Source organism: Penicillium brevicompactum, assembly GCF_028827555.1.
Source record: "Penicillium brevicompactum strain IBT 35665 chromosome Unknown utg000009l_segment0_segment0, whole genome shotgun sequence".
NCBI lineage: Eukaryota > Fungi > Ascomycota > Eurotiomycetes > Eurotiales > Aspergillaceae > Penicillium > Penicillium brevicompactum.
The window spans coordinates 551,308-570,550 of NW_026623212.1; the positions used below are offsets into that span (position 1 = coordinate 551,308).

Consider the following 19,243-nt stretch of genomic DNA (forward strand, 5'->3'; position numbering starts at 1 on the left):
CGAGACCACAACAAAGGTAAGTACAGAAAGTCCAGTGGCGTGATTAGGACAGCAATACCAAGGGGCACTATTGCAAACCAGTGAGATCAAAAAAGAAACAAAAGTAGGGATTCCAAGGCCCCATGGAAACAATATACAAGGTACTGAGGCTTTTGGGACACCAAACAAAATCGTACAGGCGGGTGCTGGAAGAAGAACAAAAACGTATAAAACAACCCACGAGAGCAATTAGAAAAACAAATCAATCAGGGAAAAAAAGGTAAACAGGGTATGCCTCACGCCACGCTATGCGGATCTCCTTAGAAGCTAAGGAGACCAAGAATCATTGCAAATATGTACTGGGGGAGCCAATCTGATGACAGAAAGACTGGGATCTAGTGTGGTCAATGATTCATTTAGGCTTACGCCAGAAGTATTGCTGTGAGTACAAAACATATTAGTAATTGCTCGGTACATTCATAGATGTAGATTGGATGATGTTGACAAACCTTGTGCTGTTTGCGACAGTTGCGCAAGCCGGGTTTCCGGAGATCATCCACCACAGCAGAGCGACGCATCACATCATCATCCTCGTCGGGGACATAGTAATATTCGCTCTCGAGTGGTTTGCCAGCAGCATCCTTGCCCTCACGGGCAACCCGGCCAATGAACTTGGTGGATGCGAGAATGTTGCGGATATCGGACTTGGCAGGGCCGGTGACATTGCCATGGCCAGACTTCCAGTAGGCAGGAGGAAGATTGTTCAAGATAGTTGAGAAAGGAGTTGAGGACAAGCGGGAGAAAGCGAGTTGGTTAGCAGCGTGGTTGCGGACTCTCTCAGATGCTTCATCAGTGTACGAGGGCTTGGCCTCAACGGACTCGGTATCTCTGTCCTCGTGAGACGAGGCAGGCTGTCTAGGTGACTGGATGGGCTGGAGAGGCTGGGCGGGCAGCAGGCTGCGCGGAGACCGGGCGGGGTGGATAGGAGAATCACCAGCGCGGAAAGAAGCCATACGAGGAAGAAGGTTCTCTCCGAAAGGACCAAAGGAATGGACAATTGGGTCATTCTCTTCATCGTTGTCGGAGAAGTCGTCAGATCTAGTCAGGTCACTCAGCTCATTGGCATGCGAGGTATGCAGGAAGGCAGTGGCCTGGCGGGCACTCTGCGATGTAACACCAGTCACTGTGTTGTGACGCTTGAGTGGAGAAGGCTCATCCTCAAAGACGACCACCGCAGCCCGGGACCGAGAAGGTGTGAAAATAGGTGAGGATGGGGGAATGGGCTGCTGGGCAATAGGAGATGGGGAAACGGGTGATGCCAGGCGCTGACGGTCCAAAAGTGGACTTTCATGCGGCTGTTGACGAGAGGGACGCCGCTGGGTGGGAGTTGCTTCGTCACTGGTCTGTTCTGAGTCGGTGGACGGGCAGTCTCTTGCTTCACTGCGTGGCCATTGGACGAGCACACGAGCCTCATGAACATCGATCATGATATCCGCGTCTTTGATGTCCGAAGTGAAGGTCTTACCCTTTGCCAGGTCATATTTCCTCCCTTGGCAGTGGATCTTGATTCCATTCCATCCCATGCACACGATCTCAACCCTGTCCCGGTCGAATGGGTTGGGGGCGGGTTTGTATGTTGCCTTCACGTGAACCCGTGAGATCATACGACTAGCAGCTAGCTGATGATGACACGAGACACTGGATCTTCCCATGAGAATTGGCTCTCCATTCTCTTGCAGCATTATGGAAGGGACGGCGGACAGGGGAGCGCGTTCGATAGTGGCCGAGAAGGAGCGTGGGATGGATGGTCGCGAGGCGTTTATTCCCGGGGGAGGCGGAGAAGACGACATGATATGGGTGGACGAGGTTGGAACCGGTGTGGGATACAGCGAGACTTCTGGTTCGCGTGCTATACGCTTCTGTCGAGGAAGGGAGGGCGACGAACTCGGCTCGAAGGCAGGCAGCAAGGCTGCTGGACGTTTCACGCCGACGATAGAGCCGACTCGGCTCTTTAGCGGAGAGGATTCCATGGTGGTGAGGTGTGACGAAGTCGACACAAGCTCTCCTACGCACGAAAAAACTCAGGTCGAGGTCGAGGACCCGCGTCACGGCGTGTTGTGTGAACACAAGAGGAAGCTAGACAATTATTAAGGTGGAGAATCTAGTAGACCTCCCCTAAAGCAAAAGGTGTTGTGGGACGGGAGAAAATTTGTCGAAGAGTAGGGACGAGAAGCATTGAAGGGAAAAGGTCAAAAGGTGGTGGTGGAATGCCCTGGGGCGGAGCGTCTCGTCCCTGCGCGGAAATGCACGCTTACAACCCGAGACGCGTTCGATAGGCGCCAACCACACTCCACTACCCTTTGGTAAATTCAATTGCTAGCTCAAGCTGTGGCCTAAATTTTTGTATACTATCATATGGACAAAAACGTGAAATCGCGCGAATTGAAGGATTAATTCGTGGTTTTCCATTCTCCTCAGTATACAGTCCGTCGCGAGCGCGTCTGAAAACACGTGACCTCGCGCGAGACCAGTATCGGACCAAGTATGTCACCGTTCAGGAATGGTAACCATGACTCCGAAATTTGATTCCAATTAGCCTTCAGCCCAAATATGTGTCCAAGAAAAATATACACAGAGATGTTCTAGGTCACCAGATTGCCTCGTAGAATCCAATATACGAAGTTCAAGCAGACTTTATGGAGCTAGTACGCAAATTTCTCTATACTTACTTCCGGTACTAGTACAGAGTACCAGGGGGTACTATACGATCTCCAGCACGAAAAAAATTGCCAACCCCCCTCTGTAACCCCACTAACTGTCACAAATTCAATCACCGCTCATTCGCCTGTCGCGTTTCCCAGCCCCCATGTGGGTTAAAATCAAATCGACTCAAGGAGTTCGCCTAAATTCCGATGCAGTCTGTAGATTTTTTTCCTCTTGGCCACATGAGCTGAACCCCAGCAAGGGCTGTCAAGCAGATACTTACTATGACAACATATTAACTTGTCATAACTGGATCTTCTTGACAAGTGGTAGTGGGGCCTCGGTTATGTGTTTTTTTCCCTTACTATCACGGTTTTAGTACGGAGCATAGGTAACTGGAACACGTCGCATCTGGGGATCTTACTGATTGCAAATGGTCATCTTACAGTATACGACAAGTTTCCAACGCACATCTTTTCTTGTGGTTAATTTAGACCTGTCGCCCAATCCTCTCCTTGCTTCTTATATTAGCGAGCCAACCTGACATATGCACGATATATTGCCCCACGGATAGTTTTCAAGCTGGGGAGAGAAATTCGGGGCCTTTGATTGTAACACTGACCATAATTTGGATGGAGATCCACAGAGTATAGAGCTACTACATCATTCGTGGACACGATCAAATCAAGTCGCGATTCAGTTATCGCAGGCCATTATGGGCTCTATGGACTGGGTTTACTTCGATTTTTCATCCGATGATAGCTTCTGATCTTGTTAATCAATCCATGAGACCTTCAGGGCTGAACGTTGAGTTTTTCTTATGGTGGCAGTAATTCATCATCCGAAGTGGTCGCTCCACTGATAAGCCAGTTGCCTGGGTACCTTTATGCGCGCTACGCTATGGTGTAACCATTTAAGCAGGGTGAGCATACGTCTCCTCTGGTGCGTATAACGACTGTACGAAGTGAATTTTACTAGATACAATTTTGTGATCATATTAGACTTGGCCATGGATTCAGTTCAAGAAGGCCATGCTCGGATTATAGGCATGAGTTAGGGTTTCGGGACCATATATATCGGCACGTGATGGGACGAACAGCAACATATATTGCGCATCAGATGTCATTTTTCGAAAAATTACTTTCACCACTTGGGCGCCCGTGGCCAAAAAGCAGTAAATGAATCAAGTGAGACGATTACATGCATCAATACTATATGTTAAGAAAAAACCTCGAAGATAGATGAGGTTAGCCAAGGACTCCAAACTTAGAGATGTTTGTGATCCATCACATGTACTATTGATCTGGCCCCACAAAGAATGAGCTTGGAATGGTTTGACTCCTCACGTCTAACGGTCATGCATAACCTCCAAGCCTGAGTGTGTACAAAGTCATAAAGGCGATCTACACTTTGTCAACGCCGTGTTGTGATAGTCTCCAGGATGTATTGTCCAGAGGTAGACATCATATCCATGAGCACCATTGTCTACCCTATTATGGAGGGGATGTGAATCAAGATGGTATCCCATTGATGAAGGAGCAAAGATAGTCGGAACAAATAATAAGTGATGCGATACTGGATCACGGGGCGTGTATGTGGTGTCAGTATGGGGGTCAAGATGTCGCGCAACTGTCATATAAACGACAATGTGCAATCGGGTTGAATCATCACCAGTTCCACAATCCCAAAGTCGCAGACTCGACGCGGATAAGTTCAGGTTGGAAAGAATAGCTCAACATTGGACAGTAAACACAAAGAGTGGGCAACAGGATCAAGACTGGTAACACAGAAAAAATGAAACGAGGGATAAATTCAGTATCAAACATTCACTTGGACTTGAAAAGAATGAGTGTAAATCTAACCGTCGAGTAAAAGAGATAGGGCTTCCTCCAAGGCCTCCGACCAGGGGGAAAAAATGGGGGTCATAAGAATTGGAACACAACAATGCAACTCGGAATGGAATTTGGGCCCAGTCACACATAAAAGCAAATAAAACTTAAGATACACAGAAATGAATAGAAATCCTTCAAATGGGAGAAGTGCTATAGACAGGTGCACATAGGGATGTAACTGAGCCCAGGAGCTCTTTCCATCCCAGAGCGATTGGACTTGATTGAACTTCGGATAGCGCTGAGACGAGCTACCACCGACCAAAAAGTGAGTGCGGAATCTAGTCGTAGAAGACGTAGTAGGCGTTTCCAGAGGTGACACCGACCTGGAAAATGATATGTTAGTATGTGAAACAAACACAGAAAAAGGAGAATAACTTACAGTGCAACCGCTGTTTCCTGCAATAGCACCGTTGGAGTCGTAGAACTTGCCGGACTCGTAGCGGCACTCATCACTGAGGTTGTCTCCGACGAGCTTGACATTGAAGTCGAGCTCCTTGGTGGTGGTCGGGGTGTTAGGGAAGATGGAGAGGAACTTTCCGGAGCTGGTGTAGCCGACACCCAAGTTGATGGGAGCCCAGTTACCGATGGGCTCGGAACCGTCACCCCACTGGCAACCCTTCTCGGTAGAGACACCCTTGGGGTTAACGTAGTATTGGGCAGAGGTGGCCTTGCCCTCCCAGTTGAAGTAGGTGTCGCCATCGGGGCAAGTCAAGGGGTGGGTGTTACCGGAGGAAGCGGAGAGAGGAACAGTCTCAGACTCGGTACCGGGGTAGTCGGTACGGCAGACAGCAACATCAGTGGACATCTGGTTCTTGACGTGGACACCGCCAACACCGGCGATACAGAGCTGCTTGTGCTTCTTGTTGGTGAGGTGGAGCTTGCCGTTCTTGCACTCAAGACCACCAACGGACTGACCGGTGGCGCCCTGGGTGGTGGGCCACTGAGACTTTTGGTAACCAGCCGGGCAAGCGTAAGAGCACATAGCACCGTGGTGGCACTCATCACCAGTGACGGCGGTCACGATGTCGCTGACCAAGTCATCGACGAGGGTGACGTACTGGATACCGGAGAATCCACCGAGGCCAAGGTAGTCGAGGGCGAGGGCACCGTACTCGGAGGGGAAAGTTCCACAGTCGAGCTCTCCATCGGGGAAGTCAGCATCGACACCAGTGGCACCGGAGCTGCTGGAGGTGGAGGAGCTGCTGGTAGCAGCGGCGGTCGAGACCGAGCTGGAGGAGCTAGAAGAGCTGGAAGTGGGCTCCGCGGTGCTGGTGGGGCTGGCCGGGGTGATGGCGGCGGCAGTCTCCTGGAGAATGGCGGGAGCGATGGTGGAGGTCGGGGTCGGGGTCGACGTGGAAGTCGAGCTGGGGGTGGGAGTGGCGGTGCTGCTGGTGGAGGAGGGGCAGGCAGCAGCGACGGCATTGTCGAGCCATTCAAACTTGTGCTCAGCAAGGCCCTTGCAGGCATCGTCGACGCTGATGGCCTCGGGGGATCCAGACTTGGAGGGGTCCATCACAACAAAGTCGTACACAACGGGGCCGGGGACGGAAACAGTCTCGGTCTCGGCGGCGCGCTTGTGGTAGTGAGCGTGGCCGTGGCCGTGGGCAGTCGCGAGACCAGCCGTCGCCAGCGCGGCAACAGTGTTGGTGAGCTTCATACTGTCGGTAGAGCAAATCTGTCGTTGAAATTACGCGTTAGCCGACGAGTCTGATATGAGATGATCCCAATCGCTTCAGGCCGTCATTCGGGCGTGAAATAGCAAACAATCACAGCGCGATCAAATCCACCACGGTATAACCCCGAGCGACGAGCGATCCACCCATGGCGCAATTGGAAGTTTCAAAACACATCCAACCATATGCAATATAGATATCAAGGGACAGGGCACGTACATCAAAGAGTTGAAAGGCGAAATCGCAAAAAGCACGTTTTTTCAAATGAGTGTGTACGAGAGAAAGAATCCCTCAGGTCGGATGAGAAAACTTCGAGATAGGAGCTGCGACTGGAGAGACTGGGGAAGAAGAAGTCCAGGAGAGTCACGAAAAGGAGGGGGGCGACCCGGGCAGTGGCTCAAAGAGGCTAGCGTGGGATATTCCTAAAAAGGGGTATTTGGAGATACAGCACTTTTCCCAGTTTGTCTCACTGGTGGACCCTGAATGAATGAGTGAAAGAGTCTCGATTGATTCCAATGCCTTGGCATACACAATGTTGTCATTTTCTTTGTTGCATTCACCTCCTATCGAACCGTGGACCGAGTGCATTTACTCTGTATGGGCTATCTCAGTTTGCACCCAATTTCCACTCTCAGGTTTTTAATGTAATGTTTCTGTTCTGGAGGGTGTTTACTTTTCCAAACGAGATTAAAGTCGCCAGGGGCGGCCAATCAGAGGTCTACAAAGCTCTCATTGGGCTCCAGAATTCAGGTACACCAATCAACGCTGGCTTGGCCTGCCGAAATTCCTTGCGTATCCATGGTCACATTACAACGGCTCTGGTCTGATTTTTGTAGACTTCAACTTTCTGTCTAGTGCTCTCAGAGTACGGAGTATCCCTTTCAAGACATGCACGAGTACGAGATGTACGGTTCATACGTGTTCACGTCTGTTTCTTCCATGAAGATCATAGGCTAGGGGTACCAAGTTGCACTGGCACTTTTTCCCCCTATCCCCCTAACAGCCTGCCCAGCTTTTCCAAGGCTGGCAGTGCAAACTCACCACGCAGGGGATCTCCCCTGGCAGTTGACGCACGGTGCCTGGTCTCAATTCTATTCCGATATGACACCCAAGCTGCCCTTGGCCTTGATTCGACTTGTTCATGGTGTCGGAAATAAAATTATTAATTTCCAATCCAGCTCAATGCACACCATGCCTTCTACATCACAGAACACATCATAAGAAGATTGTGGTTTGGTCAATAAGCGCAGCCTAGATGTTGACTCTAACTCCGTATCTCGCTGTATTTTAATTGAATCCTAGAAACGCTGCCTATGGCCCAACATTCGGCATCCTTTGACCACTGCGATCTAAATCAAAATTTCCTGACGGACGAGCGATCCAAATCTACGCCAGATGAAGCCCGGCATCCCGCGGTTTGAACCATGCTTAATATGATGATAATCCCCAGTACATAGAAGATCAGGAAGCCGCTCTTGTCGATCCACAGTAATCTTAATCTCGCGGTACGTACAATCGCAGCACGTCCGCGTCATAACCCACTCGAGCAGCCTCCTCTAGTCACATTATTGTATGTTCGACTACGAGTACTTTACGGAGTACTCCGTGTATAGTCTTTGATACCTTTAGTCACATAATCGTCTCATGTCATCGAACTTCTCGACGCGGTCCCTCTAACTCTCCGTACGTACCAATGACTAACGTGAGCCTAGGAGCGTTGAGGAAGGCCTTCCGAATACTTCAATTTATCTAGTGTATCATGTTACACTGATGCTTCAAACACCCCACCTGGACAACAATTTTCAGTGGCCAATCCAGTGAGAATCTAATTGACATTTGCTACGCTACTAGTACGGAGTAAGGAGTATTGACTGGTGCCTACTCATTCCCCACGAACAAATGGCTTCTCATGTTGACCTTCATTCTACGGAGTATGGAACACGCACATATAATGATTTGTATAGTAGGATTTCCCTGGAAAGTCAAACCCGACCGTACGGAATAGTTGAGACAATGTGAATGAAAAGAGAGAGAGAGAAAGACAAGATTGGCCCCGCCGGCGCACAAGAATGCACCGCTAAAATGGAAGCGATAGATCGTGGGGAAAATGCTTGCGCGGCTTTTCAATGAGCGATTTTGACCATGCTCCATTTGACATTGTCCGAATAGGTTTTACATTTGAACCTGGGACACTTTTTAGGTACCGAGAGACTACTGTTCATGCCATTGAAGTTAAATTGATTAACTTTCCCACTTGGTTTCATATTCGAGCTTGTCATGTTCATGAATGTATCCACCTGGGGCACGTCCTGTTGAATTGGATAAAATAGTACACTTGTGCACAAGCAGCGTGACTTGTATCTTGCTAGTTTGATTCTTCGGTTAGTACCGATGAGGGAGGAAGAACTTCCTTGAAGTGATATGCTGTACTCTGTGCGTACGACATGGAGTAGGTTCGTACTACGCTCGTACTGGCCATACTCGATGGGCCATGCAGTCAGTACCTCTGGTGTACTCCGTACCGAAAAAGGACCATGCGTGATCGATGTTACAAGATTAAAATATCATTGCATTGGATTTTTTCATGATGAAGCTCGCTCAATTTCTACAGCTCAAGATAGCTCATCGGCCGAATGGGTCTAAAAATAACCAAGCCAAGCTGTGTGGCTTGGCATATTTAACGGTGCCTGGCCAATCCGCAGAAGACGCATGAGGCGGGCGTTTCAAGAAATGGAGACGGCACATAACCTGTTGTAGTAGTCTCCAAGCTTATTTTAGCCTCCATGACGCCGGCGCCGACTAACTCGCTCTCCAGGTGCCACTGGGCCATTCTTCCGAGGCTCTATGTTGATATGTCGGACCGGCAGGATTCGCTGAAAGATCTTCCGCATGAATAGTACGTGTCAAAGTATTAACTTCCGGTGCTCATTACCTGTATATTACTCCGTACTTTCTTGGGGAAACGATATTCCAATGATGGAAAAGTCTACGCTGGAAAACGTGGCTGTGAGAGGGCCGACCCGGTTCAAAGCTCCTACATGTCTGAAAACTTACACAGTGTTCCATTGCATTGTTTGACTTTTGGTTTACTCCGTACCAATGGACAGGATAGCCATGAGTCCATCCATGTGGAGATGACCAACTACAATGATTCAATACGACTTCATTTCTAGCATATGAAACCTAGTTGAATTGACCCAAAGCAACAGGAGCCTATTGGAGCTCGGTTTTTGCTTTGCTACAACTTGGCTCTCAGGATTGTGATTGTATCCATATGTGAACAGCTTTGGTGAGGCCAAGATGCATCTATCCACATCTCCTCCACGGGCCCCCAGGCCCTGGGGGACATGGCTTGATAAGGTCCACGGGTGCGATAAGACTAGATAAGACACGATATGTGCCTCAGGCCGAAACTGAGATATGGGCTGCCAAGCACGGATGAACTGCCACCGCCTTCCGAAATTTTTTTGAGTCCCGATATCATCGCAAAAAAATTGGAGAAGTTCAACGAGTCTGCAATTCGCTAAAATGGGCTCCTCTAATACTCAACTCACCTCTAAGGTGACATCTGGCTCACCTTACCAACTCGACAAGCCACAGGTCAGTACCAAGCGCCCCTCGGCCACAATAGTCCAATGTACTTATCGGATTTAGGCCCTCAAAGCCTCCACGGCGCTGTTGAAGCACATCAAGTCTACCCAGCAGGAGCAGGAGAAGACCGCGACCAAGAAGACCCTGATTGGCGATAACGATTCTGATGACGAGGACGCCGCAACCAAGAACGAGGCCGTCTGGCTCGTTCTCACCACCAAGCAGCATGTCGTGGACAAGAACCGTCTGAAGCCCGGCAAGATTGCCATCCCGCATTCGCTCAACACATCCCCCCTCCCTTAGCATCTGTTTGATCACTGCCGACCCCCAGCGAGGCGTCAAGGACATCATCGCCGACTCCACATTCCCTCAAGACCTTTCCTCCCGCATCGAAAAGGTCATTGGTTTCTCCAAACTCAAGGCCCGCTACCAGAGCTTCGAGAGCCGTCGCCAGTTGTTCTCTGAGCACGATGTCTTCCTGGCCGATGATCGCATTGCTATGCGCCTGGTTCAGACCCTCGGAAAGATCTTCTACAAGTCTAGCAAGCGCCCAATTCCTATCCGCATTGCCGAGATTGAGAAGGTCGACGGAAAGCGCGTTAAGAAGGAGAAGAAGAGGCCCAATGTGCCCACCGACAAGGACATCAAGCACGCTTCTTTCGCCTCTCCCCTGATTGTTGCTAAGGAGATCGAGCGCACCCTGAACTGTGCCTCCGTGCAACTCGCACCCTCCACCACAGCCGCCGTTCGCGTCGGTTCATCCAAATTCACACCCGAGCAGCTGTCCGAGAACGTTGCAGCCGTTGTCAAGGGTCTGACTGATAAGTTCGTGGCCAAGGGATGGAGAAACATCAAGGCATTGCACATTAAGGGTGCCAACACCATGGCCCTGCCCATCTGGCTCGCTGACGAGTTGTGGGTGGAAGATGCCAACGTTCTGGAGGCTGCCCCCGAGACCGACGCTGCCAACTTCCCCAAGAAGCGCAAGGCTGTCACCGACGGCAAGTCAGTCGAGGAGAAGAAGACCAAGAAGACCAAGTCCGCAGAGGATGAGGAAGAGGCTGCTTCTGTCGCTGCGCGGAAAGAGAAGCTCCAACAGCTCAAGGCCCAGGCTCTCGAGGATGGCGAGACAAGCAAGCCCGAGGCACCCAAGGCTGGTGGCAAGAAGAAGAGAAAGTCGACTTCATGATGGTTATAGCTCTTAATGTTTTCTGCATGTAAAGGTATTTCTGGCGTACAAAATATCACGTGTGTCTATTGTTCGATCACCCCACATTCAACCTGTAGTCAGGCCCGACTTCTAGTTACTCTAAAAAAACTGTATACACTTGTGATCGCATTCGACACCCGAGAATAACAAACTTAATCAACAGACCCTCTCATAGATGTCGCATGCGTCATTCATTGGTGGGACTGATCAGCCTATATGAATACCGCATTAACCGAGTCCGACCTCGGGAGGTGGTCTTGGCATGCCGACGATAGCCACTTCACCGTGAATCGCCGAGCTACAAACTCGCTCTTCTCTCCACGAAGAACAACACTCGATTGTTCCACCAACTCGTCGCTATGATTCCTCTCGCCAGACACTCTGTTCTGCGGGCTGCCCGCTCCCAGCTCCAGCCCACCTGGAAGCTGAGCCAGCCCGCTTCTTCAGCGCTCGCCCGCCTCCTCTCAACTCTTGCGGTCCTTGAGCAGCGCAATGGCAAGCTCGAGTCTTCCTCTCTCTCCGCGATCGCAGCAGCACAGAAGCTTGGTGGCTCAGTAACAGGCTTCCTTGCTGGCTCTGGCGTCAAGGGAACCTCTGCCGCGGAGGCTGCCAAGATTAAGGGCGTTGAGAAGGTGCTGGCCGTGGAGAATGACGCATATGAGAAGGTTCGTTTTTATATGTCTTTGGAACTACACCGGATCTTGAAATTGTGAAACTAACCATTTTGTCATGATATAGGGTCTCCCCGAGAACTACGCTCCTCTTCTGGTCGAGAACATCAAGAAGGGCGAATTCACCCACATCGTTGCTGGTCACACTGCCTTCGGCAAGAGCTTGCTGCCCCGCGTTGCTGCTCTTTTGGACGTCCAGCAGATCTCCGATATCACCGGCATTGAGAGCGAGGACAGTATGTGGAAGCCGAACGCAGTAAAATTTGACATGTGATCCAGTCACTAACGGCTAACAGCTTTCGTCCGCCCCATCTACGCCGGCAACGCCATCCTTACCGTTCAGTCTTCCGACAACATCAAGGTCATCACTGTCCGAGGCACCGCCTTCCAGGGCGTTGAGACCGAGGGCGGCTCCGCCGAGATCGCCGACGGCGTGGATTCCAACGTCCCCGCGACAACCGAGTGGGTGTCCGAGGAGCTCACCAAGTCCGAGCGCCCCGACCTTGGTACCGCTACCCGCGTTGTGTCCGGAGGCCGTGGATTGAAGTCCAAGGAGGAGTTTGACCGTGTCATGCTTCCCCTTGCGGACTCACTTGGTGCTGCCATTGGTGCTTCGCGTGCCGCTGTTGACAGCGGTTTCGCTGACAACAGTCTGCAGGTTGGCCAGACTGGTAAGAATGTTGCTCCTCAACTCTACCTCTGTGCTGGTATCTCCGGTGCTATCCAGCACTTGGCTGGTATGAAGGACAGCAAGGTCATTGCTGCGATCAACAAGGATCCCGAGGCTCCCATTTTCCAGGTTGCTGACGTTGGTCTTGTCGGTGATCTGTTTGAAAAGGTGCCTGAGTTGACCGAGAAGCTGAAGAGCGCTTGATTTGCGCGCGTGAATAGTGCTTTTTTTTTGTGACCTACCGAGCAGGTCAAATTTTTCCTTCTGATGTACTTTTGAATGAACCGTACAGTATACCATCAACTAGAGACTGGAGCCGGATTGGTCTACTAGTCTGCAATTACAAGCTTTTGCCTCATATCTTATGGCCTTGATATCTCAGTATCTGTGATCATTCAGTTAGCTTCTACATAAAAACACGACAATGACGTTTAGAAAAAAAAAAATAAATAAATTGCCCCTATAATGCTGCTCCATTGGACCCCAAAACCGTCCTAAATGTACATAGTAATGTTCTGGAGTACTCCGTAGATCGTATAGATTGAGAGAAATCCCCTTCAACCAAAGGGGACTAGCGTGTTCTGCCCGCGCGCGTCGCGTCTTTAGAGGGGAATTAACACCAAAGATCGAAGAGATATCTGTACGCTTGAATGCTTCCCTCATCGCCCTCCTTTTTGTCCTCATTTGATCCTGCCCTCCATCTCCACTCCGAAGACCCGGGGAACACAAATTGCCCCCAATCTGAGTCGTTCTCCGACGATCTCGAGGCAATCAATCTACACCGTTTGGAACAAACCCGCAACCGAGTGGTAATTCAGCATCGCGCGTGGGACCTATCTGATGTATTCCGAAGTGAAGACGACACAAGACCCTGTGCGCTACTATCTACAAAAAATGCGCCGAATTACGCTGACTGCCCTACAGTAGATACGCCGACAAAAGCCTCCGTCAAGACTCCCAGGCCACGTCCTTACACCACGGCTCAGAGCGTTTCGTATCTGCCATCCTCTCCACCCACTCCAAAGATGCCATTCCTCTCATCTCAAGGAGCGCAAGGCTCTACCCCTGGCAATGCTGTCAGCGATGCGCAGAAGAGAAAGGCCGCCGAAGGAGGTTCACAATCGACAGAACCGAAGCGGCAGCGTATGGTCGGAGGTTTCATTGACGAGGATGATGACGATGACGAGGATGAGGATGGCCTTGCCGCACTCAGAGATCAGGAGCTAAATGACCAATTCGACCTACCAGAGCACCACACCCAAGAACCTTCCGCGGAGCTCGCCAGTCTAACAGCACTACCGCAAACACACTCTCAACCGAACCCTACGATTGAAACTGCACCAGTGATTCCTAGGCCGATAACAGGGCTGACATCTCGGCCAGCCCCCAAAGCCCCCAAAAGATTTCAGATCAAGACGTGCTCTGGAAAGACCCACAATGTGGTTACGAGGAAGGCGCAAGCTCCCATGTCCTACGAACAGATCATCGCTAGTAGGTCTGAGTCAGAGCCTGGAAAGGCAAAGAAGAGCTATTATGGTATAGACATCCACAACTTGTTGGATGAGGCAGCGAAGGAGACAAAATCCTCGAAGCCTACCTCTCCACCAAAAATCCACAGAACCATAGAAAGCGATGTCGGAGATCCAAAGCAGAAGAAAAAAGACTCTGCAATGTGGACTGAGAAATACCGTGCTCGCAAGTTCACAGATCTGATTGGTGATGAACGCACGCACCGATCAGTGCTGCGCTGGCTCAAGGGCTGGGAGCCAATTGTGTTCCCAGGCCTGGCCAAGTCTCGAGGAAAGAAATTCGCCCAAGAAGACGAAGAGGAGTACATGCATCGCAAGGTTCTTCTGTTAAGTGGGCCTCCTGGGCTCGGGAAAACAACACTCGCGCATGTATGCGCCAGACAAGCAGGCTACGAAGTCCTCGAAATCAATGCAAGTGATGATCGCAGCAGAGATGTGGTCAAAGGCCGTATCCGTGATGCCCTGGGCACAGAGAATATCAAAGGCATGAACGTGGAAGTTGGTGAGCAAAAGGTCCGACGCGCCGGAAAGCCCGTCTGTGTTGTGGTAGACGAAGTTGATGGCGTGACTGGTGGTTCAGGAGGCAGTGGTGAGGGTGGATTCATGAAAGCACTTATTGACCTTGTCTTGCTGGACCAAAGGAACACCAAACTGTCTGCAGAGGGAAACACGGCAAAGAAGCGCAAGGGCGATAACTTCCGATTCATGCGGCCATTGATTCTGGTTTGCAATGACCTTTATGCCAGCAGTCTTCGCCCTCTTAGAGCATCTTCTATTGCGGAGATGATCAGTGTTCGCCAAGCTCCATTGGAGAACGTTGTGCAAAGAATTAAATTCATCTTCGGCCGCGAAGGTATCCCGTGCGACAACGATGGGGCTCGAAGACTCTGCGAAGCTGCGTGGGGCATGGTCAGCAAGAAACAGCGCAATGCCAAAACTACGGGATCCGCCGAAGGTGATATTCGAAGTGTCCTTGTGGCCGCAGAATTCGTAGCCCACAAGCTTCGAAACGAGTCAGTACCATCTTCGATCAAACTCTCGAGAAATTGGCTTGAACAAAAAGTCCTGAATGCCTCAACCGAGGGAAGTGCGTTCTTCAAAGAATTGAGCCGCGGAGGTGTTCGTGAGATCGTCAACCGTGTCTTTACAGAGGGTGCTGGCTTCTCAGATGCGCCAACCAACATGAGCTTCCAGGACAAATTTGGCGAATCCGCCAGCCGTGTCCCTGTCGGTGTGGCAGATCTGCGCAAGCGACATGCAATCAATCGATTGCGAGAAATGGTTGATTCCAGTGGCGATCACGACCGCTGTGTGTCCGACTGTTTTGCTTCATACCCCATACAACAGTATCAAGACGACAACTACTTCTCCAAGCCGAATTCAGCCCATGACTGGCTTCATTTCCATGATTTGATCAGCTCGAAAGTATATTCATCACAAGAGTGGGAATTGATTCCTTATATGAGTCAGGCGGTTGTCGGATTCCATCATCTCTTTGCCACTGCCAGTGGCAGGACCACCGAGGATGACAAAAACGACGACGAGAATGCAGAAGAGCCTCATCCTTTCTCGGGCCCCAGGGCCGACTTTGCTGCCTTTGAAGCCCAGAAGCAGAACCGCGCGGCCTTGACTGCATTCCATGCAAGTTTCTCAGCGCCAATGGCTCGTATGTTCCGCTCTAGCGAGAGCGTTATCACCGACCTGGTGCCTCACTTGGTTCGCATGTTATCACCAGACGTCAAACCTGTGATCATCCGCGGGAACGGAGACTCCAGAAGCACAGCGAGCGTTCGCAAAGAATCCGAACGTGCACTTGTCACATCTGCCGTGCGAGTCATGAGTGGAATGGGAGTGAGATTCGAGAAAGTCCGCGTGGAACACGAAGGAAGTCATGGCGGATGGGCGTACCGCATGGAACCGTAAGCAAACCTCTTTAACGACTGATATGGACCAAGCTAACCGAATTCGAACAGCCCAATTGATTCACTCGTTGCCTTCTCAAAGGCCAAAGGAAGTAGCGCCGAGTCGGGTAGTACAGCGCCGGTCCGCTACGCTGTCCGCCAGGTTCTGGACCAAGAACATCACAAAGCGACCAACCGAAGCAAATCCGACCCGGCAGATGTATCAAAGACTGGTCCCAAGGCCCGGGGTAAAGCTGATGACGGGGCCGCAGCTAGAGCGCTTCGTGAAGCAGCTGTCAAGCGCGATTTCTTTGGCCGGGTCGTTGAGCAGCCTGCACCGCAGCCCAAGGACCCGAACAGTGCTGAGAGCTGGGTGGACGAGTCGTCTAAGGCGGGACGCAAAGTCTGGGTCACTTTCCATGAAGGTTTCTCGAACGCTGTTCGCAAACCGATATCTATGGGGGAACTGCTGACCGGGTTGTAATATATGCATGATGTATACCCTTGAGCGTTCATCACGGTTTTATTTCTCTATGTTCTTACGACATACTTCTTTTTCTATCTCTACAATGATGACAATGTTTTCGAGAACGCCATAGATTAAGTGATATTATTATGGCAATCGCCGAAGTGTACCTACCTAGGTAGTGAAAAAACCAATCAAAACACAAACATGAGTCGAGCCAACGTTTATAGCATGGCATCGAGAATGACAGGCAATTTTTCTTGATGCGCCAACAACCAATTCAAACGAAGAACAAACGAAACGCATGGCAAGAGAGCCATTGCGAAAGAAGGAAGCACAAAATTATCTATACAACATGAAGTTCAAAAGGTGGTATCCATATCATTCCATCATTGAAGCCGGAAGGACCAAAGGTATCTCCGTACCGGCGACTTAAAACGATCACAGCAGCATCGCAACTTTGGAAGTTGGACGAGACGAGACGACCGGTGTGCATTCGCATTCGAATTCGCGTTTATCGCAAGGCAAGGTAGGTCGCCACGGCTTCATGGTGCAATTGTTTCTTCTTGTTTTCGTTTTCCTTTCTCTTGATTGCTTCGGAGTCCGAGGTCTTGGAGGATGAGGTCTTGGGTGTCTTCGAGAATGCCGAGTACCACTTAGGACTTTTGGGTGCGTCGCCCTTCAAGGTTGTAGCACTGGAGACGGTAGAGTAGGTAGATGACGCGTCTGACATGGTCTTGGAATCGTATGTGGAAGACATTTTTTGTGGATTGGAGAGAACTGGGTTTACTCGAAGTAAATGGAGGATTTTGAGGTAAGGAAGGCTCGTTGCTGGAAACGCAGCTTAAATGCGGCTATGAGCTGTAGAGTGAAGATCGCTTTGGACTGATCAGAATTGAATTGGGATGTTAGGCTACAATTCAGAGGGGATCTTCAGTGCTTTATATAACATGACCTCACGGTACCCATACATTTGAGTCTGATCGCCATAGCCTCATGGCGGCCTAGAAGGTATCAAAGTTGAGAACGTCAGCCCTGGAGTCATAAGCATGTGGGGCCATCGGAGTAAGATTCGGAGCTCGAATAACGTGTCATAGGGCCATCGGAATAAAGCCTTGGGGGGCTAGTTGATCTAGAACGGGCTCATTTTGGGACGCTAGAACTACTTGTACTCTTTATTTTTTAGGCACAGGGCTTTAAGTCGTCGCGATGTCCCAAATCATTCTCTAAGAAATCAACAGATGGAGAATAGAAAAGAGACTTATTCTCCAAAGTCCCAATAGAATGCAAAATGTGAAGAATACGTACAATACGAGTACTTGCATCCCAATGAAGAGTAAATCTGTGCATCATCTAAGCCTAATTGATGACCCCGAAATGGCGGGATCCCAATATGGTAGTCAACCCAATCTACTCCGAACTAGCGGGTAAAAGGCTCTCCACTTTAGCCCACGTTAAGAAGCATCTCGCGAAAGGGCGCGATCACCCACTAGCGTTTACTTGGCTCCGCCCTTCGTGTTTGCAGTGCATGTCTTTCAGGCTCTATGGTATCGGAACGGGGTCTCAAAAAGATCTAGCGGCCGGTACGGAGTATGGATTTCGATGATTTCTTATTCCTCCAAAGATCGAGAACAGCAGTACATCTGACAGATTCTTCAAGTTTTTATTCACCAACACGAAGGATAACTCGATCACGTTGGCCTGCGCTTGGGCATTCAATTTGATTTCCAAGCATGGGCATCTGATGGGCATCTACCCCGTATTTCGTAGAGTACTCCGGTCCGTACTGTGTCCCAGGGTTAGCTTTAAGTTCGATCCTTTCAAATTACGAGGTGGCTGAGAATGACTCAACACAAGTTATATCATAGCTCAACAACGTTGGGATACAGAGGCGAGTGATTAGCCCCTCTCTCTAGCATTCCTCGTCTTGCGTTATTAATTTAGAATATCTAAGCGTTTGACATGGCGTGAGATCGCATTCCTACGAGCCGGTTTTAGTCCGAGATCTTACTCCGACGTTGGCTTTTTATTCCGATGTCAAAGCCATGATGTAGCTTAATCCGATTACAAAGCTTCTTTTTATAGGAACAACGTGTTTTAGGGAGTTCGAAATACGGAATAGAGTACGGAGTAGATTTTATTGAAAGCAAAAAAGCCAATGCCGATATAAATTCCGGAATAGCTTGAATGACCGGGGTGTCGGTCCGATAGGTCGGCCAGCAGACAATCGACAATCTTCACCTTGCATGTCCCCAGGTGGTCACCATGGTGCTCCGTACATATCACGCCGACCACACTTAATCTTGACCATTTCCTTACTTCAAGATAGCGCGCTACACGACCCTCAAAACCAGCACATCCTGGCCCTCAGCGTTGCAGGAGATACTCTTAATCGAGGCCCGGTTTCGGATCCGCGAAAAGCCTTCTCCAGAGCTGGAGTCAACTGGGGTCATCCTCGCTGAACCTCACACCATAACCTCGGAAGCTCTATCCACACCTGGACGCTACGCAGAGACTGTTCTTGTGAACTCCGTACTCCCTACTCCGTACATACCGGCACTGCACGATTTTCCAATAATGTGCACGAAGCCCCACAGAACATCGAGGATGTGCAAGAGATCAACACGCTGTTCAATGGACACCGCTTGATCGACAGCAGCGAGCTCCTGATCTGAGGACAATCTCTCCAAGCTTTGACATCATGCCCAGGTCGGCGATCAAGATCGGCGTGATTACTAACCTTGCCGGTTCTCAGGATGAGATCATGGCAGATTCAGCGGTCAACCAAGTCTACATAGGATACCGCAGATTGATGCAAGATGACTATGTCGCAGGGGTCCTGAGATCTGGCATAATGATCCGACTCAAAGATTCCGCACGATCGGAATCTGCAGTGGTCGGCGATTAGCAATGTTGCAGTCCCACCTTCGACGGCGTTCCGCACCTATCCAATTTGTC

At 50.2% G+C, this 19,243-nt stretch overlaps 7 protein-coding genes across 7 annotated transcripts; 4 read left to right on the forward strand and 3 right to left on the reverse strand.

The window, feature by feature from the left end:
- Positions 1 to 391: 391 nt before the first annotated feature.
- Positions 392 to 2,009, reverse strand: fhdA (putative transcription factor Tos4; the record flags this gene model as incomplete). Its single annotated transcript, XM_056960946.1, has 2 exons — positions 392 to 418; positions 489 to 2,009. The coding sequence occupies 2 exons, from the start codon at positions 2,007 to 2,009 to the stop codon at positions 392 to 394; spliced, it is 1,548 nt and encodes a 515-aa protein (XP_056805480.1).
- Positions 2,010 to 4,852: 2,843 nt separating this feature from the next.
- On the reverse strand, positions 4,853 to 6,231 carry sun1 (SUN family protein UTH1; the record flags this gene model as incomplete). The annotated part of the gene is made up of 2 exons (XM_056960947.1): positions 4,853 to 4,897; positions 4,954 to 6,231. 2 exons carry the CDS (start codon positions 6,229 to 6,231, stop codon positions 4,853 to 4,855), a joined length of 1,323 nt encoding a protein of 440 aa, XP_056805481.1.
- Positions 6,232 to 9,775: 3,544 nt separating this feature from the next.
- On the forward strand, positions 9,776 to 11,027 carry N7506_011657 (uncharacterized protein; the record flags this gene model as incomplete). The annotated part of the gene is made up of 3 exons (XM_056960948.1): positions 9,776 to 9,847; positions 9,902 to 10,082; positions 10,174 to 11,027. 3 exons carry the CDS (start codon positions 9,776 to 9,778, stop codon positions 11,025 to 11,027), a joined length of 1,107 nt encoding a protein of 368 aa, XP_056805482.1.
- Positions 11,028 to 11,407: 380 nt separating this feature from the next.
- Positions 11,408 to 12,593, forward strand: N7506_011658 (electron transfer flavoprotein subunit alpha/FixB family protein; the record flags this gene model as incomplete). Its single annotated transcript, XM_056960949.1, has 3 exons — positions 11,408 to 11,713; positions 11,787 to 11,955; positions 12,016 to 12,593. The coding sequence occupies 3 exons, from the start codon at positions 11,408 to 11,410 to the stop codon at positions 12,591 to 12,593; spliced, it is 1,053 nt and encodes a 350-aa protein (XP_056805483.1).
- A 446-nt stretch (positions 12,594 to 13,039) lies between these two features.
- N7506_011659 (putative sister chromatid cohesion factor (Chl12)) lies at positions 13,040 to 16,303 on the forward strand (the record flags this gene model as incomplete). Its single annotated transcript, XM_056960950.1, has 3 exons — positions 13,040 to 13,262; positions 13,314 to 15,837; positions 15,892 to 16,303. 3 exons carry the CDS (start codon positions 13,040 to 13,042, stop codon positions 16,301 to 16,303), a joined length of 3,159 nt encoding a protein of 1,052 aa, XP_056805484.1.
- A 496-nt stretch (positions 16,304 to 16,799) lies between these two features.
- On the reverse strand, positions 16,800 to 17,045 carry N7506_011660 (uncharacterized protein; the record flags this gene model as incomplete). Its single annotated transcript, XM_056960951.1, has 1 exon — positions 16,800 to 17,045. The coding sequence occupies one exon, from the start codon at positions 17,043 to 17,045 to the stop codon at positions 16,800 to 16,802; it is 246 nt and encodes an 81-aa protein (XP_056805485.1).
- A 1,941-nt stretch (positions 17,046 to 18,986) lies between these two features.
- On the forward strand, positions 18,987 to 19,193 carry N7506_011661 (uncharacterized protein; the record flags this gene model as incomplete). Its single annotated transcript, XM_056960952.1, has 1 exon — positions 18,987 to 19,193. One exon carries the CDS (start codon positions 18,987 to 18,989, stop codon positions 19,191 to 19,193), a length of 207 nt encoding a protein of 68 aa, XP_056805486.1.
- Positions 19,194 to 19,243: the final 50 nt, after the last annotated feature.